Raw genomic sequence first — 18900 nt, forward strand, 5'->3', positions numbered from 1 at the left:
GGTTCCAAACATTTAAAAATTTAGGGATAGTATCTAGGATTGTAGCTTCCACTTTCGCATGAATCATGGCCTGAGTGACTCTTCTTAACAATTGCAATGCTTAAGGAAGGAGATTTCCAAGATTTGGCTATGACCTGCTTGGCTGCAGTGGTAACTTGTAGAAGTTTAAATTGGTAACACCGGGGGGGGGGTGCCTAAATTAAGTAAAGCTATGACTGGGTTTGGCTGGAGCGTATTTGCGCTAAGTTTGGATAGCATGTCGAAAACATCAGCCCAGAAGGCTTGAGCGACTGGGCACTCCCACCAGATATGGAGATGTGTCCCTAGGTCTGCACAGCCTCTAAAGCATGTAGGGGAGTAATTTGGGGTGTATTTTGCAATTCTCATTGGAACCAAGTACCATCAGGTAAAAACTTTATACTTGGTTTCCAAAGCCACAATATTGTGGATGACGACTTGGTGTTGGACCAAACGTGATCCCAGTCAGAAGAGTCTAACTGCCTGCCAAGGTCCGTTTCCCATTTGCGGGTGTATGAGGGAGGAGATGTGGTAATCGAGGATGCAAGCAGGGAATATAGGCATGAAATTAGGACTCGGCTATGGGGGTCTTTGTAGCGAGCCCGTTCAAAGGGAGACATGGTGTTCACTAGGTTAGCTGTTGTGGTGTAGGGAGCGTAGAAATGTTGCAGTTGTAAGTATCGGAAGATTTCAGAGGCTGTTGTGCGTCTCTCGCAGTGAGGCAAAGGATTTAAACTTGTTCCTCAACATAAAGTGATGGGTTCGGAGAAGGTTGGCTGAGGTCCATAGTTTGAAAGAATGTGGTGGAGAACATGCTGGGGGAAAGGCCGGATTGAGAAGGTATGAGAGCAGGGGGTTATGTGGTGATTGTAAGAGATAACGAGATTTCAGTTTATCCCATAGCGACAGAAAGTGAGAAGTGATGTGGTTCGTTATCGAGCGGCGGTCTATTGGTCTTAACTTTAGTAGGTTAGCAGTAGACAAGGGGTTGCATTCTATGGATTCAAGTACAACCCATTGAGGGATCTCGTGGGTCGCATGATATTTCGGCAATTCTGCTAGGTGTGCCACCTGATAATACTTGCTAATATCTGGAAGACCAAGACCGCTGTTGAGTTTGGGGCGGTATAGGGTGAGGCGAGGTATACGGGGTGGACAGTGCTCCAGAAGTAGGAAAAGGCACGACGCTGTAAAGTGCAGAGGTAATGGGCTGGTACCGAGATTGGGAGGACTCTAAATAGATTCAAGATTTTGGGAAGAATTGACATCTTCACGACTGCTATCCTGCCTAGCCATGCAAGTGGAAGGGAGGACCATTTGGTCATAAGAGCAGTAAGATAATTGGCTACATATAGGTTGGATAGTTTGGAGGTTAGTTTTATGCCCAAGAAGGGAATGGAGTGTTGTGACCAGGAGAACGGAAGAATCTGTTTTAGATGGTCCAGATCTCTAGGGGGGAGGGATATGTTAAGTGCGATAGATTTGTGGGGGTTTATTACTAGGCCGGAAAGTGAGCCAAACCTCTCGGGGAGCCAGAGGAAGGAGGGAGAAGACGTTAAGGGAGAAGTGAGAAAGGAGTAGAACATTGTCCACAAAGAGGCATAATTTGTGATGGGAACCACCTATCTCGAGTCCACGGACATCCGGATTAGCTCTAATCAGAAGGGCCAAGGGTTCTATAGCTAAGGCAAAGAGTAGGGGGGATAAGGGGCAGCCTTGGCTAGTGCCACGGGCTATCGGAAATTGGGCTGACCTATATCCTAGATATCTAATTCTGGCTGAGGGTTCGCGGTAAGAGCGAGAATATTCAGGATAAAAAGTGGGGGCCGAAACCCCATCGGTGCAGAATGTAGTGCAGGTATGGCCACGAAACTGTGTCAAATGCCTTTCGGATGTCCAGGGACAAGAAACAGGTGGGAATGTTACGAGATCTAGCTATATGTGCCTAGAGAATTGCGCGTCTGACGTTCTCTCCGGCTTGTCGAGTTGGAATGAAGCCCACTTACTCGTTATGGATTAGGGAGCCTATACACGAGTTGAGGCGTGTGGAAAGAATTTTCGCTAACAATTTAATATCTATATTGAGGAGGGAGATTGGCTTATAATTGGACCACTGTGTGTCGTCCGAATTCGGTTTTGGGATCATTGAAATGTTGGCTTGTACTGTTTCCGGAGTGAAGGTTGGCCGATAGTATGGCATTAAAAGCATTAGTGAGGATGGGTGTTAGAAGGTGGAAAAATTCTTTGTAATACGTGGCGGAGAAGCCGTCAGGGTCTGGACGTTTACAGGGCTTTAAGTATTTGATAGCATTTATGGTTTTAGTAGAGGTAATGGGCTGCTCCAAAGCTATCAGCTGGTGTTCTGAAAGTTTCGGAAAGGAGGAGGCGGCAAAGAGTGTCAGCCTGGGAAGGGTCGAAGGGTATATAGGAGGAGTATAGTCGTGAGAGATGTTTGTGGAAGACTTGTAGGATGCGTTCCGGGTTACTAGTGGGGTTGCCAGAGGATGTGCGTAATCGAATGGGTCTGGTGATCTGGTGGAGCCTTCAGAGCGAAAGAGCCAAGAGGGTACCAGGTTTATTTGCTTTTGTATAGTATTCGGGAGTCGGGATCTGCGAAATGAAAGCTCCGCCTGATCCATGAGGAGAAGATCAAGGGCCAATCAAGATCGTTCTAGTGCTTCCCGGTTGGCTGGGGAAGGGGTCGTCTGGAAGACACTATGTGATCGGTTGTAGGCCTGTTCAAGGAGAAGGCGTTGCTATTTTTTCTCTTTATTTAAAAAGGACGCTTTGCTATTGCAGAACCCACGTAGGACCGGTTTATGTGCTTCCCAAAGTAGGAGAGGGAAGATATCTGGGGTCTGGTTTAAGGATAGGTAGTCTTTGAGAGCGGCTTCGATGTCTAAGCAGTGTGTCGGGTTTGCTAACAAATTGTCATTAATGATCCAGGAAGAGTCTGGAAGGGATGGAGCTAGGGAGGTAATGGATGCGAGTACAGCGTTGTGATCCGACCAGGGAATTGGGAGAATTTCAGAGGCCAAAAGCCGGGGAGAGGAGCTAGCGGTCATGAAAATTTGGTCTATTCTAGAGAAGGTCTTATGAGGATGAGAATAGAAAGTCTACTCTCGTTTTATCGGGTTGTGTTCTCTCCAGGAGTCAATCATGGAATAACCCTGTAATATGGTTTGGAAGGTTAATTTGGAGGTAGATGGGGAGGGAGGTTGGGGGGATTTATCTAGGAAGGAATATAAAGTACAGTTGGAATCCCTGCAAACAAACAGGGTACCCCGTTTATGATGGTCGATAACCGATAATGAGAAAGGAATGGTAGGGGACCTTGGTTCGGGGCGTAGTATGTAGCGATGGTGACTTCTACATTTAGAAGTTGTACGGTAAGCAGGAGATAGCGACCTTCAGGATCCTTGATCTCATCAGATAATGTAAAGGGTGTCGTGCGAAGGCAATGAGTACTCCTCTGTGTTTGGTCGCAGCAGAGGTTGTGTAGACCTGTGGGTAACGAGGGCCAAAAAACTTGGGGGTAGAGTTAGGAGTGTAGTGTGTCTCTTGGAAGCAAACTATATGGGCTTTATGTGATGCAAAAGAGCGAAACGCCTTGTTGCGTTTCTGCGGCACGTTGAGACCCTGAACATTCAGGGTGAGAATATTTAGAGGACCCATGGGGAGAGTGTATAACATTTTGGGTAATAGGGTATTATCAGGTGGGAAGGGACCTGGTAATAACGGTAAAAAGCAGGTGGGTGGTATAGGGGGCCAATTAGGGTTGTGGAGTCATGTAGGAAGGAGGGACCAAGGGGTCCTGAGTCCAGGTGGCAATGCCCTTCAAAGTGGGCCAATAAAGATAGGATGTGACTTCTAGTGCCGCCAGAACTGAGGGCTCCGCATATACTGTTAGATATAACTCGTAATAAATATAGCAAGAAGTGGCATGTAAGGCACAAAAAGCAAACAAGATCAAGTGAGCCCTGAGGGCTAACGGAAGGATACAGGCTGTCTGCATCTGAGTAGGGGGGTGAGGAAAACCAACACCAAAGGTGGCAACTCCTGCGTTAGCAGAGTTCAGCGTTGTCGGAGATAGGTGACAGTGTAGAAGTTGGTTGGCGAAACTCAGCCCATGGAATCTTGTGGAGATGAGACAGGTGATGAGAAACGCCCTCGTTTGCGGATGTTAAGTTGGCCGTTGGCATGACATGGAGGGTTGGATTTCTGCGGTGAACAGGATGCTGATCGCCGTCTGGAGCCTTCTGAAGGTGTTGTTGGAGCTTGTAGCTGAAGGTTCCGCAGGTTGTCCAGCAGCTCATCAGGGGTTTTGCAGGTGTAGTCTCGGGCTTGGTATTGGAAACGTACTGCAAAGGGGAAGCTCCATTTATATGGAATGCCGTGCTGTTGGAGCACTTGCAGATGGGGTTTCATAGCCCTGCGTTTAGCGATCGTAGTGGGACAGAGGTCTTGAAACAGTTGGTAGGTGTGACCTTGGAACATTAAAGATTCTGCATTGCTGGCTGCTTGCAGGAGTTGCTCTTTAGTGCGAAAAAAGTGGAGTTTGGCGATAATATCGCGTGGTGGGCCACCTGTGCGTCGTGGAGTTAACGCCCTTTGAACCCTGTCCATTTCTAGACGTTCTATTGGGATAGCGGGGGAGAGCTCTTGGAACAATGCTGTGAAGGTTGATTGGATGTCGATGACCGATTCTGGGAGGCCACGGATGCGTACATTTGAGTGTCTGGCCCTGTTTTCAAAGTCCTCAAGACGTGTTTGCAGTGTCGCATTTTCGTCACGCAGGTGGTCAAGGTCATCTACATGTGTTTGAAATGAGGCGTCAAGGTCGTCCACTCTCTGTTCCAGGTCAGCAGTGCGTCGCCCTAGTTCGTGGATTTCTCTGGACAGCTTGTCTGTGATGCGGTCTGTGGTCTGTTTCAGGGCTTTGTGCAGCATTTTTTCAAAGCATGTGAGAAGGTCAGGAGAAGATCAGGAGTTGAGGCGTGTGTGGGGGGTCTCTGTCAATATCTGACTCACCCTCAGATATGAGGGATGGCTTAGCTGCGCTGTCTGCAGAGCTGCATATGTCTGTGCAGCTTTCTTGCTTCCAGGAGAGGGTGCTGTGGCCATTTTGGAGGAAGCTCAAGTCAGGGCCTCCTTGATGGGCTTACAGGGCTTGATGACAGGGCGCTCCCCTGACCATGCTGGAACGTGCCAGGGGGGTTGCCACGGAGACCAGAGCCACTTATTGAACTGTGAGGGCCGGGATCTGTGTACGGGCGGCTGTCTTCCCTGTGGTTTGACAGAGCGTCAGGGAGACATGTCCGTCCCGCCGGCCGCGCATGTGCACTCCCGGAAAATTAGCAATTAAAGTTGAGCATTTTTATTTTCCCATATGTGCTTGTTGTTTACAGCCAACAATAAATGAAATCATGTTATGGTCACTGCTACCCAGATGTTTTTATATGAACATTAGTAATAAGCTCTGCATGGTTTAAGGTTACCAGGTCCAGAAAAGCATCATTCCTAGTTGGGGCCTCTATGAACTGTACCATAAAATTATCCTGTAGTAGATTTATAAAATTTTTTCCCTTTAACTGTTCCTGCAGTGCCATTACTCCAGTCAATTTCCGGGTAGTTAAAATCCCACATTATTAGCTCCTTGCACAGATCAAAAGGTCTGGGACAGTGATGAGTCTCCACCTGCTCATTAACACTGGGTGGCCTATAACAAACTCCAATGATCTTTGTAGTACGCACCCCCATGTGCAGTTCCACTCATAATGCTTCAGCCTCATCACACTCTCCATCAACTACTCTTGCACACTTGCTCTGAGATCACTTCTCACATAGAGACAGACACCATCACCTTTCCTCTTTACCCTGTCTCTCCGAAAAAGAACATAGCCAGGAATATTAATGGCCCAGTCATGTGAAGAATGAAGCCAGGATGCAGCAATACCATTTAAATCATAGTTATCTTCATGCACCAAAGATCCCAACTCACCTATTTTGCTTGGCACACTTCTGACATTGTTGAACAAATATTTTAATGCATTGACACCTTGTGCACACGTATTTTGCATATTTTTTTATTTTCATGCAAATGGTGCCAATTTCAATGGTTGCTTGGCAGGTGATGAGAAGGTTCCCATGTTAAATAGTCCTCCCCCCATCTTTCCCATTCCATCTACCAATAATGACTGACCCGTCTGATCTGAGTGCCCCATTATAATCTAATTCTCCCTCCCCCCCTCGATCCTAGTTTAAATACTCCTCCAGACGTCCCATAAACCTCTCTCCCAGCTCAAAAGTCCCCCTTCTATTTAGGATCAAACCATCTCTAGCATATAGGTTGCACCCCAATGAAGAGTCAGCCCAGTGCTCTAGAAACCCAAAGCCTTCCCTCTTACACCAGGTCTTTAGCCATGCATTTAGTTCTCTAATGTCCCCGTCTTTCCTGAGTTGCGCATGGCACAAGTAATATTTCAGAGAATTTCACCTTGGAGGTCCTTCCCTTCAACAAGGCATATGAATGGTATGGATAGCAATTATTTGCTGGTGAGGTGCCGTGGAACTGTCTGTACTGTACAGAATGACAAATAAAAACTGGAGATAAGCTGTTCTCAAACTTCCATCACTTGGGTCTAACATATGAAGCCTTGACAACTTTGTGTCACATCTTAAAATCATTCTTTACAAAATGTGACAAATTGAAAATTGATTGGTAAAAGCACATTGAGTAATAGCAAATTGTTAGATGAAAATAAGATACTAAGAAATAATGTATATACAAGAAATCCTCCATTACCTTCCATTAGTCTGCAAGTATCAATTGGCTGTGGAACCTATTTTATAGAACTTTTGTTACCACCTTGAAAACATTTTCCTGGAGTCCATTGAAGGACACAAAAGTCTTTTACTTTTAGGTTCTACTACCACTTGCAGGAGGATTGGACACTGGGAAACAAAAAAATAAATACAGGCCAAACTCAGAACCTCTATTACTACCAGCAGGCCTCAAAGTAATAGCAATGCAGTACCAAGAGTATGATCCTAAACACAAAATGGTGGGACCGATGTCCCTCAAACTCCAAAAATAGGCTTTTACGGGAAGTACATAAAACCTATTTATGTGCATTGAGGGACACCAGAATTTGAGCTGGCATCAGATGAGGCTGCAACATCTTACCTGGTAGAACTTAGAAAATGTGTAAACAGAAGACCAGATTGCAAATAAAGGAAACAGTTGCTTGATGCCAAAAAGCCCAAGCAGCAGTCATTGATCTAGTAGGGTGCAAAAAAGAAATCACGGGCCTTAAACCCACATTGTCCCTATGCAAACTCACTCAGACAGATGCTTTGCAGACATGATGGCGAAAAGAAAAGCCACCTTGGGGGTGAGAGTAGAATGTCTAATGGATTCAAAACAGCAGTTTCTGAAACACAGAGAGAACCAGATTCAGATCTCACAAAGTCAAAGGGGCATGAACATGGGGAGCTACATGAAAGATTTACTGTACAAAAGGTCTTCATCCAGGGATGAGGGGACAACAGTCTCTGAAACAGAATAGCAAGGGTAGAAACCTGGTTTAGGCCCCCTGTAGGAAGTAGACAATTCATTCCACAGAGAAACTCATTAGGTGGAGGCCCCAGGACTCAAATACACCTTCCATGTCTGAAGACAGACCTTATGGGAAGCAGCCTTCCTAGCTCTCATCATAAAATTCAGATTCAAAGATTCCAGTCTCTGAAAACCTAGGCTTCAACAGCAATGCTCTTAAAGCAAGCCACCATGAAGCATGATGGTAAAACACCCAAGTAACAAAAGATCTTGATCTGGAAGAGCAAATGAAGCATCCAGTAGGTGTCTTACCAGATCGGCGTCCCATCTGCCTGGGGCAGTCCGGAGCAATGAGGATCACCGGAACGCCCTTCATCTCAATCCTGCGAAGCAGACAAGAAAAAAGCTTCAGGAGAGGAAAGGTATGGATCAGGGTATATCCTACCTAGACATCAGGGAATCCACTGCTTTCTCTAGAGGACTCCTGTACCTGATCTTACGCAGTCAAAAGAGCATGCACTGCTTGCTCTAAAGAATCCTTGAACCAAACATGTCCAGTTTTTTGCTGAACCTGGGAGGTCCACATCCAACATTCCCCTGTGACACAGGTCCTGGAACACTTCTTGTTTCAAGCGTTGTCAACTGAAAGACTACCCTGCCAATTGTCTACACCTAGTATATACATGGTGGTAATAGCTGGACCCTGGAACCAGGACATGCTCCAATCTGCCTCTTGCCACAGTGAAAATTCTGGTTCTCTCCTTACAGCTGATGTACACCACCACTATAGCAATATCTGACTGAATCTGGATCACTAGACATTCCAGCAGGCTGGTCTAATGTGCAGAAAGAGCCAAATCACCTGAAGTTCTAGGATGTTCATAGGAAGAACCAAAAGTGTGCCCAGGACGACTCCTCAGCACAACAGGTAGCATCCATCATGAGGATATGGTAAGGACTACCCGGGTTCTAGAGCTTGTGTCAACAAGCAAGTAGCTATCTACTGCCTTGTACATAAATAATTGGTCTATCCAGGGAATTGACTGACATCCTATGACAACAGAATATTGTGTTGTAGAGGTCTGGAGTGAAACAGGGCAAATTGGACTACCTTGAATGAGGCAGCCATCAGGCCCAAGATTCTTAGGCAAGAGCAAAGACTCCTCGATTCTTGACTGGAGAGCTCAATTCTGAGATTGTAAAGTATGACCGAGTCCACTGTTCTCTTGAAATCTGTCCAATTCTCCCACAACGGGGATGCCAGGAGAGTGTGGTAGGATTAATACTGGAGCGAGCACCTTGGTAAACACCTGAGGTGCAGAAGAGAAGCTGATCGTCAAACTGTGGGGGAAGGTGTGGAAGTGTGCTTGTAGCCACTGCAATCAGAGTGAATTAGTATAGGTAACACTGATGTACTGGAAAATGCCTTCCTCCCTGATTAAGGAAACGACAACAACAGACCTGGTGGATGCAGGATTTAGAAGCTTGAATGAAGAAATTTGGAGCTATATGATCCAAGATAGGGAGGATCCCCCTTTGTAATTAGAAACCGTGAACATGTTGGAGTAAAATCCTTGAAACTTCTCTGCCACAAGAACTGGGGTATTGACATCTTGGTCCAGATAACTAGAGAGGGCTCAGTGGAGATCTGCTAATCTGTACACAAATGTATACTAAAATGTGGACACTAGGAAGCCTCCAGCAAAAAAGTGGCCATAGTAAATGAGGCAGCTCCATGATTTCAGCCTAGCCACAGAGTGAGTCTTCAGAGACAGGACAAGCACTTAGGCAATGCCAGTTTGGGAAAGCGCTCCCCGCTAACCCATTACCAGAATGTAGTCTGGAATACACTTTATATGGTACCCAGTACTCGAAGTCACTTCCAGGCTATCTCTGCAATGTCCAGTCCAGCGGGGTCCAGATGTGGCATTCAAAAAGCCAAGCTAAGGCCGCTTCACCGGGTAGCTGCAATCAAAGAGACTAGCTATTGCAAGCACTTAGAGAAAAGTCCTGATTGAAGAAATATTGAAGAAAAAATGTTGCTAGTAAAAAGTGAGACTTTTACACAACAGTTGAAGAAATGTCTCCTTTTACACCAACATCCTGCTTGTAGGAGGGGTTATCCTAGGCTTGTTCATGTCCAATCCTCCTGTAGGCAACAGCATATTCTGAATGTGAAAAACTGTGTCCCTCAATGGACAAAAGATTTTTTTTTTCAATGGCATTATAACTGCTATCTAATGAATTTGCAACAGTTGTTATCTTATTTCAGGTCACAATGCTGTGAAATGTCCTTTTATCTCTTTTGGTCAGTTGACCAGGTCGACCTCGCTTAAGCTCATCAGACATTTTCTCGAAAACTATGTGCCGTCATAACCTTTGATACTGTACTTTGCGACATGGCATATAAATTTGCAACTTCAGTCACAGAGGCACCAGCTAAACAGGCACCAACAATTTGCCCTCTGAAGCTCGGACATTATTCCATATTACTAGCAGCACACGCAGTGAATTATGAAAGCAAGGCTTCCCATCTGTTAGTCAGGTGTCCCATCACACAGAAACAAAAGGTTACATCACTTCCAATTTCATCGCGAAACATGTTGTCACTTTCACACCTGTAAATCATATAGTGTTTCCATATTTTGTCTTATCACATATACACAAATGTTTTGCATTTCATTTCCATTTTAAACTGAAAGGTTGTTTTAACCACTAGCCTACAGACCACTTATACCCCCTTCCTGCCCAGGCCAATTTCCAGCTTTCAGAGCTGTTGAACTTTGAATGACAATTGCGCAGTCATGCAACACTATACCCATATGAAATTTTTATCATTTTTTTGTGACAGATAGAGCTTTATTTTGGTGGTATTTAATCACCTCTGGGTTTTTTATTTTTTCTTAAACAAACCAAAAACCACTGAAAATAAAAAAAAAAAGTTTTAGTTTTTGTTATATAATTTTGTAAATAAGTAATTTTTCTCCTTCGCTGACCATGTGCTAATGAGGCTGCAGTGATGGGCACTGATGGACACTGATAGGTAGCATTGACAGGCATCACTGATGGGCACTGAAAGGCAGCACTCATATGACACTGATAGGCGGCACTGACTGGCATTGATAGGTGGCACTGATGGATGACACCGAAAGGCAGCTCAGATGGGCACTGAAATGTGGCACTGATGGGCACTGGCAGTTGGCATGGATGAGCACTGAGAGCTGGCACTGATGGACACTGACAGGTGACGCTGCTGAGGCTACGCAGATCATCAGGGCACACAGATCATCAGGGCACACTGATCATCAGTGTCCTGATGATCAGTGTACATGTCCCCTCCGAGGAATGCCGATTACCGACTCTCCTCACGAGCTGTCAGCATGATTGGACACAGCTGATCACATGATCGAGCTGCCATCTTCGGCTCTTTCCGTGGATCGGTGATCCGCTGTGTCTGAGGGACACAGCGCACCGCCGATTGCCGCACTGCGTGCTGCTCCGGGAGCCGCGCATGCGCGGTTAGAATGGGAGGACGTCATATGACGTCCTCCCAGAACGAGAGAACCACCTTGCGTCCGTCATATTACTATATGGCGGGCGGGAGGCGTTTAAAAGGTGGGGGTTCACATATATGGTAGTAGAGTATGAAAGGAAGGGGGAAAAACTATCCCCTTGCATAATAATGAGCTAGCATGCATTTGCTTTGCATTTTAAGAGCATCACATAGTTGGTTAACAAAGTACTGTATATATTCCCCAGAAGCAATATTTTATAAATAATTGGGAACAGACATTTAATAAATGTTTTTGAAGTAATAGAATGCAGTATGGATGGCAGCCCATAAAACCTTTATTTGTACTGTAATAGGGAAAATTAATTAACCACTTGCCCTCCTGAGGATTTACCCCCCTTAATGACCAGGCCTCTTTTTGCTACTCGGCGCTGCACTTATTCAACTGATAATTGCGCGGTCATGCAACGCTGCACCCAAACAAAATTTACGTCCTTTTTTTCACACAAATAGAGCTTTCCTTCGGTGGTATTTGATCACCTGTGCACTTTTTATTTTTCACGCAACAAAAAAAGACCAAAAATTTTGAAGAAAAACAATAGTTTTTAATTTCAGCCATAAAAAAATATATAGTAAACTCAAAATTAGTTATAAATTTAGGCCAAAATGTATTCTGCTACATGTTTTTGGTAAAAAAAAATCCCAATAAGTGTATATTGATTGCTTTTTGTGAAAGTTATAGCGTCTACAAACTATGGTATAGATACTGCAATTTACGCAATTTTTTTGCTATACGCGCTGCGCTAGTTTAACGGACAATTGCGTGGTCATGCAATACGGTACATAAATGAAATTTATGTCCTTTTTTTCATACAAATAAAGCTTTCTTTCGGTGGTATTTGATCACCTGTGCGTTTTTTATTTTTTGCGCTATAAAAAATATAAAACATGTCAAGTAAAAAAAAATGTAAAAATCAAATTTCGTCATAAATTTTGGCCAAAATGCATTCTGCGACATGTCTTTGCTAAAAAAAAAACCCCAATACGTGTAAATTAATTGGTTTACGTGAAAGTTATATCGTTTACAAATGACGGTAAAGATACTAGGATTTTTAATTTTTTTTTTATACTAATAATGGCGGCGATCAGCAACTTATGGCGGCGATCAGTGACTTATGGCAGGACTGCGGCAGACATTCTTACACTGGGGGGGAACTGACTTGGGGTCACTAACATCCCCAGTGACACCAATACAGTGATCAGTGCAAAAAAAAAAAACACTGACACTGTACTACTGGCACTGGGGAGGAAGGGATTAACTTTTTTTGCACTGAAAGGGTTAATTGTGTGAGGGGAGTGTTTTACTAGGGGGCGGGGGTGTGTACTGCAGGGAGACACCCTCATGGTCTGCATGTCAGGAACTGTCAAGGAAGTGACAGAAAGCTGAGCTACTGCAGCCCTGCTCTCTGTCACTGATTGCCGCAAATCTCTGGGACACAGCTGATAACAACCGGCTGTGACCCGGCGACTGACAACCGTGGCTGAATTCGGCGGTGAAGGTAGGGCGGCGGAGCGCCTCGCACGCGCCCCCTACCTGTTTCGAAACAGCACGATTTAAAACGTGCTTTTGCCCAGCCGTGCCGCCCTGCCACCGTTTTTATATAGTGGTTGGGCGGCAAGTGGTTAAAGATTTATTTTTACCATTCGTACCATAACCCCAACCTTTGAAATACTTTCAACTACAACACATTAGATTGGTGTTGGAGGTGTCATAAAAACTAGAACTACTGTATCATAAACCTGTCCAGAGATGCAGTCCTTTTGGCAAAAGGTTGAAGCCCTAATCTTCACGTTTTTGCAAATTAGAATTCCACTGGGTCTATCCTGCTGGATCTTCCCCCACAGGGAGGTGCCTAAGGTTGCCATAAGGTTTTACCACATTTGTACTACACCAGATGTCTAATTGCATTTTATTGGCGGCAGACACATGGACCCACAATTCTCTATCTTGTTTATTCAAGAATTTAAAATTATGCTCTTACATTGAGAATAGCTTTGTGACCTTTGAGCAGGTATGGGGTCCCTGGATCCACCTAGATGTGTTGTTTGTCTTTGATGTTTGTGATTGATGCAATTTGTTTTAACTACTTGCTTTGTTTACTACTTAGTGTTTGATGTATATATAAAAAAACGTCTTGACGACAAGTAGTTAATATCAGGATGAAGGCTGCAGCCACAGCCATCATCCTGGTACCACTTTATTTTTCAGCCGGTGATCAGCTATTATGTATGAGTGATCCATTTAGCTTTACAGCCGCATGATCACTTTTACAGCACTGGCAAGGACCCCTATTCCCCCTTCCCACATGGTTCCTGGGCTCTCCTGTTCCTCTGTGACGAATTAAACCAGAAGCTGTAATTTCCTGCCTATTAAAGCCAAGGAAGCAGTTGATCAAACACAATCTGTGTTTAATCAGCTGCTTTGAAGGGCAAGGGAGACATCAGGGGTCTAATAAAAATAAGTCTCAGTAAAGAATACCTGTCACCTATGCAAAGCTATCACAAGGGGGCTTGTCTGCAATAAAGGTAAATGGAAAAGTAAACTTTTTTTTTTAGTATAAAAAGGCAAAAGCATTCCCGTCCCCCCACACAAATGCAAACTGTCGTGAAGGTCCAGCATGCTTATTTAAAAGATTTTAATCGCACATGTGAGGTATCACTGCGAATGTAGGTACTGCAAGTGCAATAACTCTAGAGCCATAATTCACAATACTCTGAACAGACAACCCGTAAAGGCTTTTAAAGCATCCCCTATAGACACAGCTTTATGTACTGAAGGTTGTCGCCATTTCACAGACGTGCACAGTTTTAAATTGTGACATGTCTTCTTTGACGCAACATATTCTTTGAAATGTATCCAAAAACTGGGTATTTTCTGATTTGTGCATTAAAATTTAATCAAGTGTACTTTTTCCTGAAAATGTGAGTTTGATAAACAGCTGCGCAAACATTGCGTGACATAAAAGAAATGCAGCAGCCAGCATTTCATTCTCCAGGGCCTCTGCTTTAAGAAGAATATGTTGGGGGGGGGGGGACTAAGTAGGAGGATACTGTTAAAAATCCAAATTATATTTATATGATAATTGAATGATCACTTCAGAAAACGTAGTGATATGTATTAATTGGCCCAGTGGGTGTTAATATTGGTCACATTTTTGTTTATATAAAATTTAAATCTATATAGGATAAGACTGGAATGCTATGTTTTGGACATGGTTTGATGTTAAACTGTATTCTGTCATGATTGCTTACAATATTGGAACAGTTTCTAATAAAGAGATACTTTTATGACAGTATTTAAGCAGCATAAATAGCATTACTGAAAAAGCCACAAAATGAAAAGCTAGAGAACAAAAACTAACTTAACGAGGTACTGAAAAAATATACATGGGACAGCACGTAATTGATGGGTAGCAAAACTGAAAATGACTGACCTAATTAAGTCTTTTTAGAATTCACTAATGACTCTGAACTCATGTAGACAACACAATAAAGTAACTTTGGTAGTAAAGAAACAAAATAGTGTTGTTGAGCAGAGTGAACAGAAGGAAGACATTACAAGAAGGTAAGATTGCTGCCCCCAGGTACACAGCCATCTCCTGGAAGGAAGCACACCAACTACTTCTACTGGCCCTATATACCTGTGCTGATTAAAATACCAATGGGGCGCACACACAGCAGCCAAGCCTTTACCTTGGGCCTCTCTATACCATGTAATGGCTGCAGTACTGCTTATTTTTCCTCATTTGTGCACTCCGGCAGAGTATAATTAACTATACACTTGTAGATTTAGGAAATCATGTGATTTCCCCCATCCATGCTATACAGCACAGATTAATTATTATGGTGCATCATACAATTTAGAAAAAAGAAAAAAAAAAAAAAAGCATGGAAGAAATAATCTGTTCTGCCAGCTGTAATATTCACACAACTACAGCACCAGTGGCTCTCTGAATGTGTGAATGCTGACTGCATCCAATTATATGCAGTATATGTTTTGGCCAACTATTTTTCAAATGGCTCAAAGTTGGTAAAGCCAAGTGGTGACAATAGGGCCACCAACGGCTTGAATTGTGGCCACTTAAGCAGGAAATCGGTCAAACATCAAAATCAAGTCCGGCTAGCCATAGCCAGAGGTTACAAAGTGTAAAGAGACTAGCAATCTTAGTTTAAAATACTTGGTGAGCTTAGTTTATATTGGATATGACACTGCCAAAACAGGAGACAAAATCTTATTTAAAAAACAAAAAACACAACAAATTACACACAAAATTGGTTAAGGTCTTATTTGCAATTAATAAGAAAAAAGAAAGTACCTGCAGTGGTGGTTTTAAATCTTGCTGTGGAGCAATATAGCCGACTTGTTGAGATGGTGGTGGCGGTGGTGGGGGTGGCGGCAATCCCTGAGGCACGCTAGATGGAGCAGATACCTGCACTAGAGGTAATGGTGGGTGGAGATGGATAGGGAGTTGAGGATGAATGTTGTATGGATTGTGCTGCATGCTCACTAAGGGGGGGGGATGGACTCCCACTGAATATGGGTAAATATTCACTGGCTGTGGAGGAGGTGCATTCATTGGTGGCTGAACTACATTCAATTGTGTCTGCACCATATTAACTGGCATCTGAGCGCTTTCAGTTTGTTGACTCGGTTGGTCTTTGAGGGCTTGGTCTGTTTTGGAAGAAAATGAGAAGAGGATACATGACAATTAAACAGTGTGCTAAATAGTTAAATGACCCTGTAATACCATGACCTAAACACAAACCTAGGTTGAACATACATTTGTACTAGAACAGAATTTTCTACTTTCTCTGAACAAACGTATTAACAACTTTGTATACCTCTATACATTTTGTGACTTGAAAGATGTTTACATTTCTAAGACAAAAGTAAAGTTACCCTTTAGCACATAGTACAATCTCGATCTAAAACATGTACTGAGAAGAATAAGTTTACTGCCACTGCTGACCTCTCCATCGTTATTAACCTGGGTTAAATGATTCCCTGGCTTCTATACTTGTGGGTCACCAACCCCAAACATTAAACTACAACCTTAAAAAGGGGACTTTTGTACAACACTAAGAACTGACACTATGGCTACATTTGCATGGGCGACAAGGTTGGCGGAGGCAGCAACTATCCATGGCTGTTGACTCAGCCAGTGAATACCTGCGGTAATCACTGTTGGACACACAGCTGCAGGTGCCAGATACCTGCTATCGTTTGCACCGGAGCTAGTAGTCCGTGCAGATGTAGCCTAATCAACAGTATTTATAAAAATATACAATTTTACTATATACAAAAAATAAATAAAATCTGGAATTTAACTTAAAACCAATTGAACATTGCTGTACACGTAATACTCGTGTGTGAAGTACAAAAGACCAGTTTTAGTTTTTATACAAAAAAGGGCTGATTAACTATTGCTCTTACCAGAATATATTTCAAAATGGTAATTACTGTATTATATTAATACCATGAGGTAAAAATCCAAAGATATGTTGTACTCTCTCAGTACATGTATATTAAAATTTATTGCATATCCACCCAGGGCTTGGCACAAGAACCACTTGCAAAAGGATGGACACAGTAAAACCATAGATGTGCAAAGAAAATATACAGTAACGAATATAAAAAAAGACTAGTCTTCTTTTGTATTTTGAAACCATACCCTAGGTCTTCAGTGTTGAACAAAAAAATCCTTCACTTTTTTACCTTATTTTAAGATATGCATAGGATGGCACCATCTGAGGTGTTTTAGTAAAGCATAGCTACATAGGTACATGGTTAGTGTGGTTGAAAAAAAGACACATGTCCCTCCAGTTCAACCAATAGCCTGTCTTCCCACACCCTAACCCCAAAAATTAGTCCACATTGTTGTTCTAGGTCTGACTGAAAAATGACTGATGCCAAAGACAACCAGGGAGCCATCATTTTCAGAAGAAAGTCAGCAATGGCATTCTCCATATTGCTCTAAGTAGTGGATTCCTTTAAAATGTATACCAAGCAACTTTGTAGATAACCTAATAAGGAGTTTTCATTTGCTCTATTTTGAAAGCTGTTCAGTCCCATGTAAATAGTATTGTTTACATTTAGTCTATCTGTATTGTAACTGCAGACACTGCAAAACAAAGCAGGCATATGTGCCACATATCCGCTTGATTGGATGTCTTACAATACCATCCTAAACCAGAATACTCTTATGCAATCAGTGGAGATTATATGCTCCTACAACAAGGCAGCCACAATCAGCTGTCTGGAAAGTAATATGGACAGGGTTTAACCAAATTTCTAAAGAGTTGCCTACTTATCTAGGTATCAGCACCACGGTTATGTGAATCTGGGAAATCAAGAAGGAATTTTTTCCCCTCACTGGAGCAAATTGTATCACTATATTTCTTTTTTCCCCATCCTCTGGATCAAATTTGGGTATACAGGGTTTGGACAAAAAAAATGTTAACACTACATGATTTGCAGGTGTGAAGGCGACGACACGTTTCGCATTGAAACGGAAGTGATGTAACATGCTTTACTTCTGCTGTGTGATGAGACACCTAGCTAAAAGGTGGGAAGTCTCACTTTTGTCATTCACTGCAAGTAATACAGAAGCATATCACTGCTTACTGAGCTTCAAAAGAGGTAAAATTGTTGGTACCCGCTTAGATGGTGCCTGTGACTCAAGTTGGCAATTTATTTGCTGTATCATGAGGTACAGTATCAAAGGTTATGACGGCTTATCCTCTATCCTGGAAACCATCATTTGATAAGCATAGCCAGTCAACATGGTCAACTGACCAAAAAAGACAAAAAGGACATCGCACAGAATTGTGACCCAAAATAATAAAAACAACTGCTGCAAAAGTGACTGCAGAGCTCAATCTCAGTCTTCACGGGACACCTGCAAATCATGTAGGGTTTCCAATTTTCTTGAGTAACCCCTGCAGAATTATGTATACGGATGTTTTCTATTGTTGTGTCTGCGCTTTTTTCTATGGGTTGAAGTAGATGGACTTTTTTCAACCAGACTATGCAACTTTCAACTCTGCAAGTATGGAGCTCTCAGCACATAGAAACAAAAAAAAAAGGAAGAAGATGGGAGAATAATTTTTATATTTTCAAAATACATCTGCACATATTAGGAGTGCTAATGTGTAAAAATGTACAGTCTTTCAAGATTTAATTGTTGCCTCTCAACCATTGAGGGAGACAGGAATTCTTGGACTGTATGGAGACAGCAGGATAACTGCCCACATCAATCATGCCTTAGTTTTTTTTTTAGTGTCCTCAGGACAGTGGATGTGTCTAGTACCAACAGCTGCTGGTAGATTTATGTAGGATATGTTAAATAATGGAAGTCTCTGCAGTCAGTCAAGGAACAGACAGTTCTCCAGTTCATTACCTACACTGGAGTTCTCCACCGCAGTCCTGTATTTGGCAGTGATCACCTGTCTTTGCAGCATTTCACAGGACTCCACTATTCAGCTCAGGCCAGTAAGTCTGGGGATCCTATACAGATTTATCAATCTAGAGCGAAGGCAGTTTTCCTAACCCAGTCTTTGTAACTCACTGTTGCGAGTACTTAGCAGGCCTATTGCTAGGTTGATGTTTCTTCAGTGTGGTAATGAGGCTATGTATGTGGGGTATGCTACAGAAGCAACTATGTTACTAGCAATTTTGTGTGGAGAGTTACAATTCTTCTATGGTTGACTCACTACGCTTGTAAGAAGTCATCATAGCTGAAGAGCAGGGCTC

The 18900-nt window shown here is 43.1% G+C and overlaps 1 protein-coding gene across 1 annotated transcript in view; it reads right to left on the bottom strand.

Moving 5' to 3' along the window:
- Positions 1–18900, bottom strand: part of SCAF11 (SR-related CTD associated factor 11) — a 156771-nt gene that overhangs the window by 14007 nt on the left and 123864 nt on the right. The window contains exon 12 of the mRNA XM_089674014.1: positions 15464–15819. Within this exon, the coding sequence (XP_089530140.1) occupies positions 15464–15819 (356 nt within the window). The remainder of the gene's footprint in view (positions 1–15463; positions 15820–18900) is intronic.

Source organism: Staurois parvus, unplaced genomic scaffold, assembly GCF_062004578.1.
Source record: "Staurois parvus isolate SC_StPar_1 unplaced genomic scaffold, SC_StPar_1.0 ptg000147l, whole genome shotgun sequence".
NCBI classification, from domain to species: Eukaryota; Metazoa; Chordata; class Amphibia; order Anura; family Ranidae; genus Staurois; species Staurois parvus.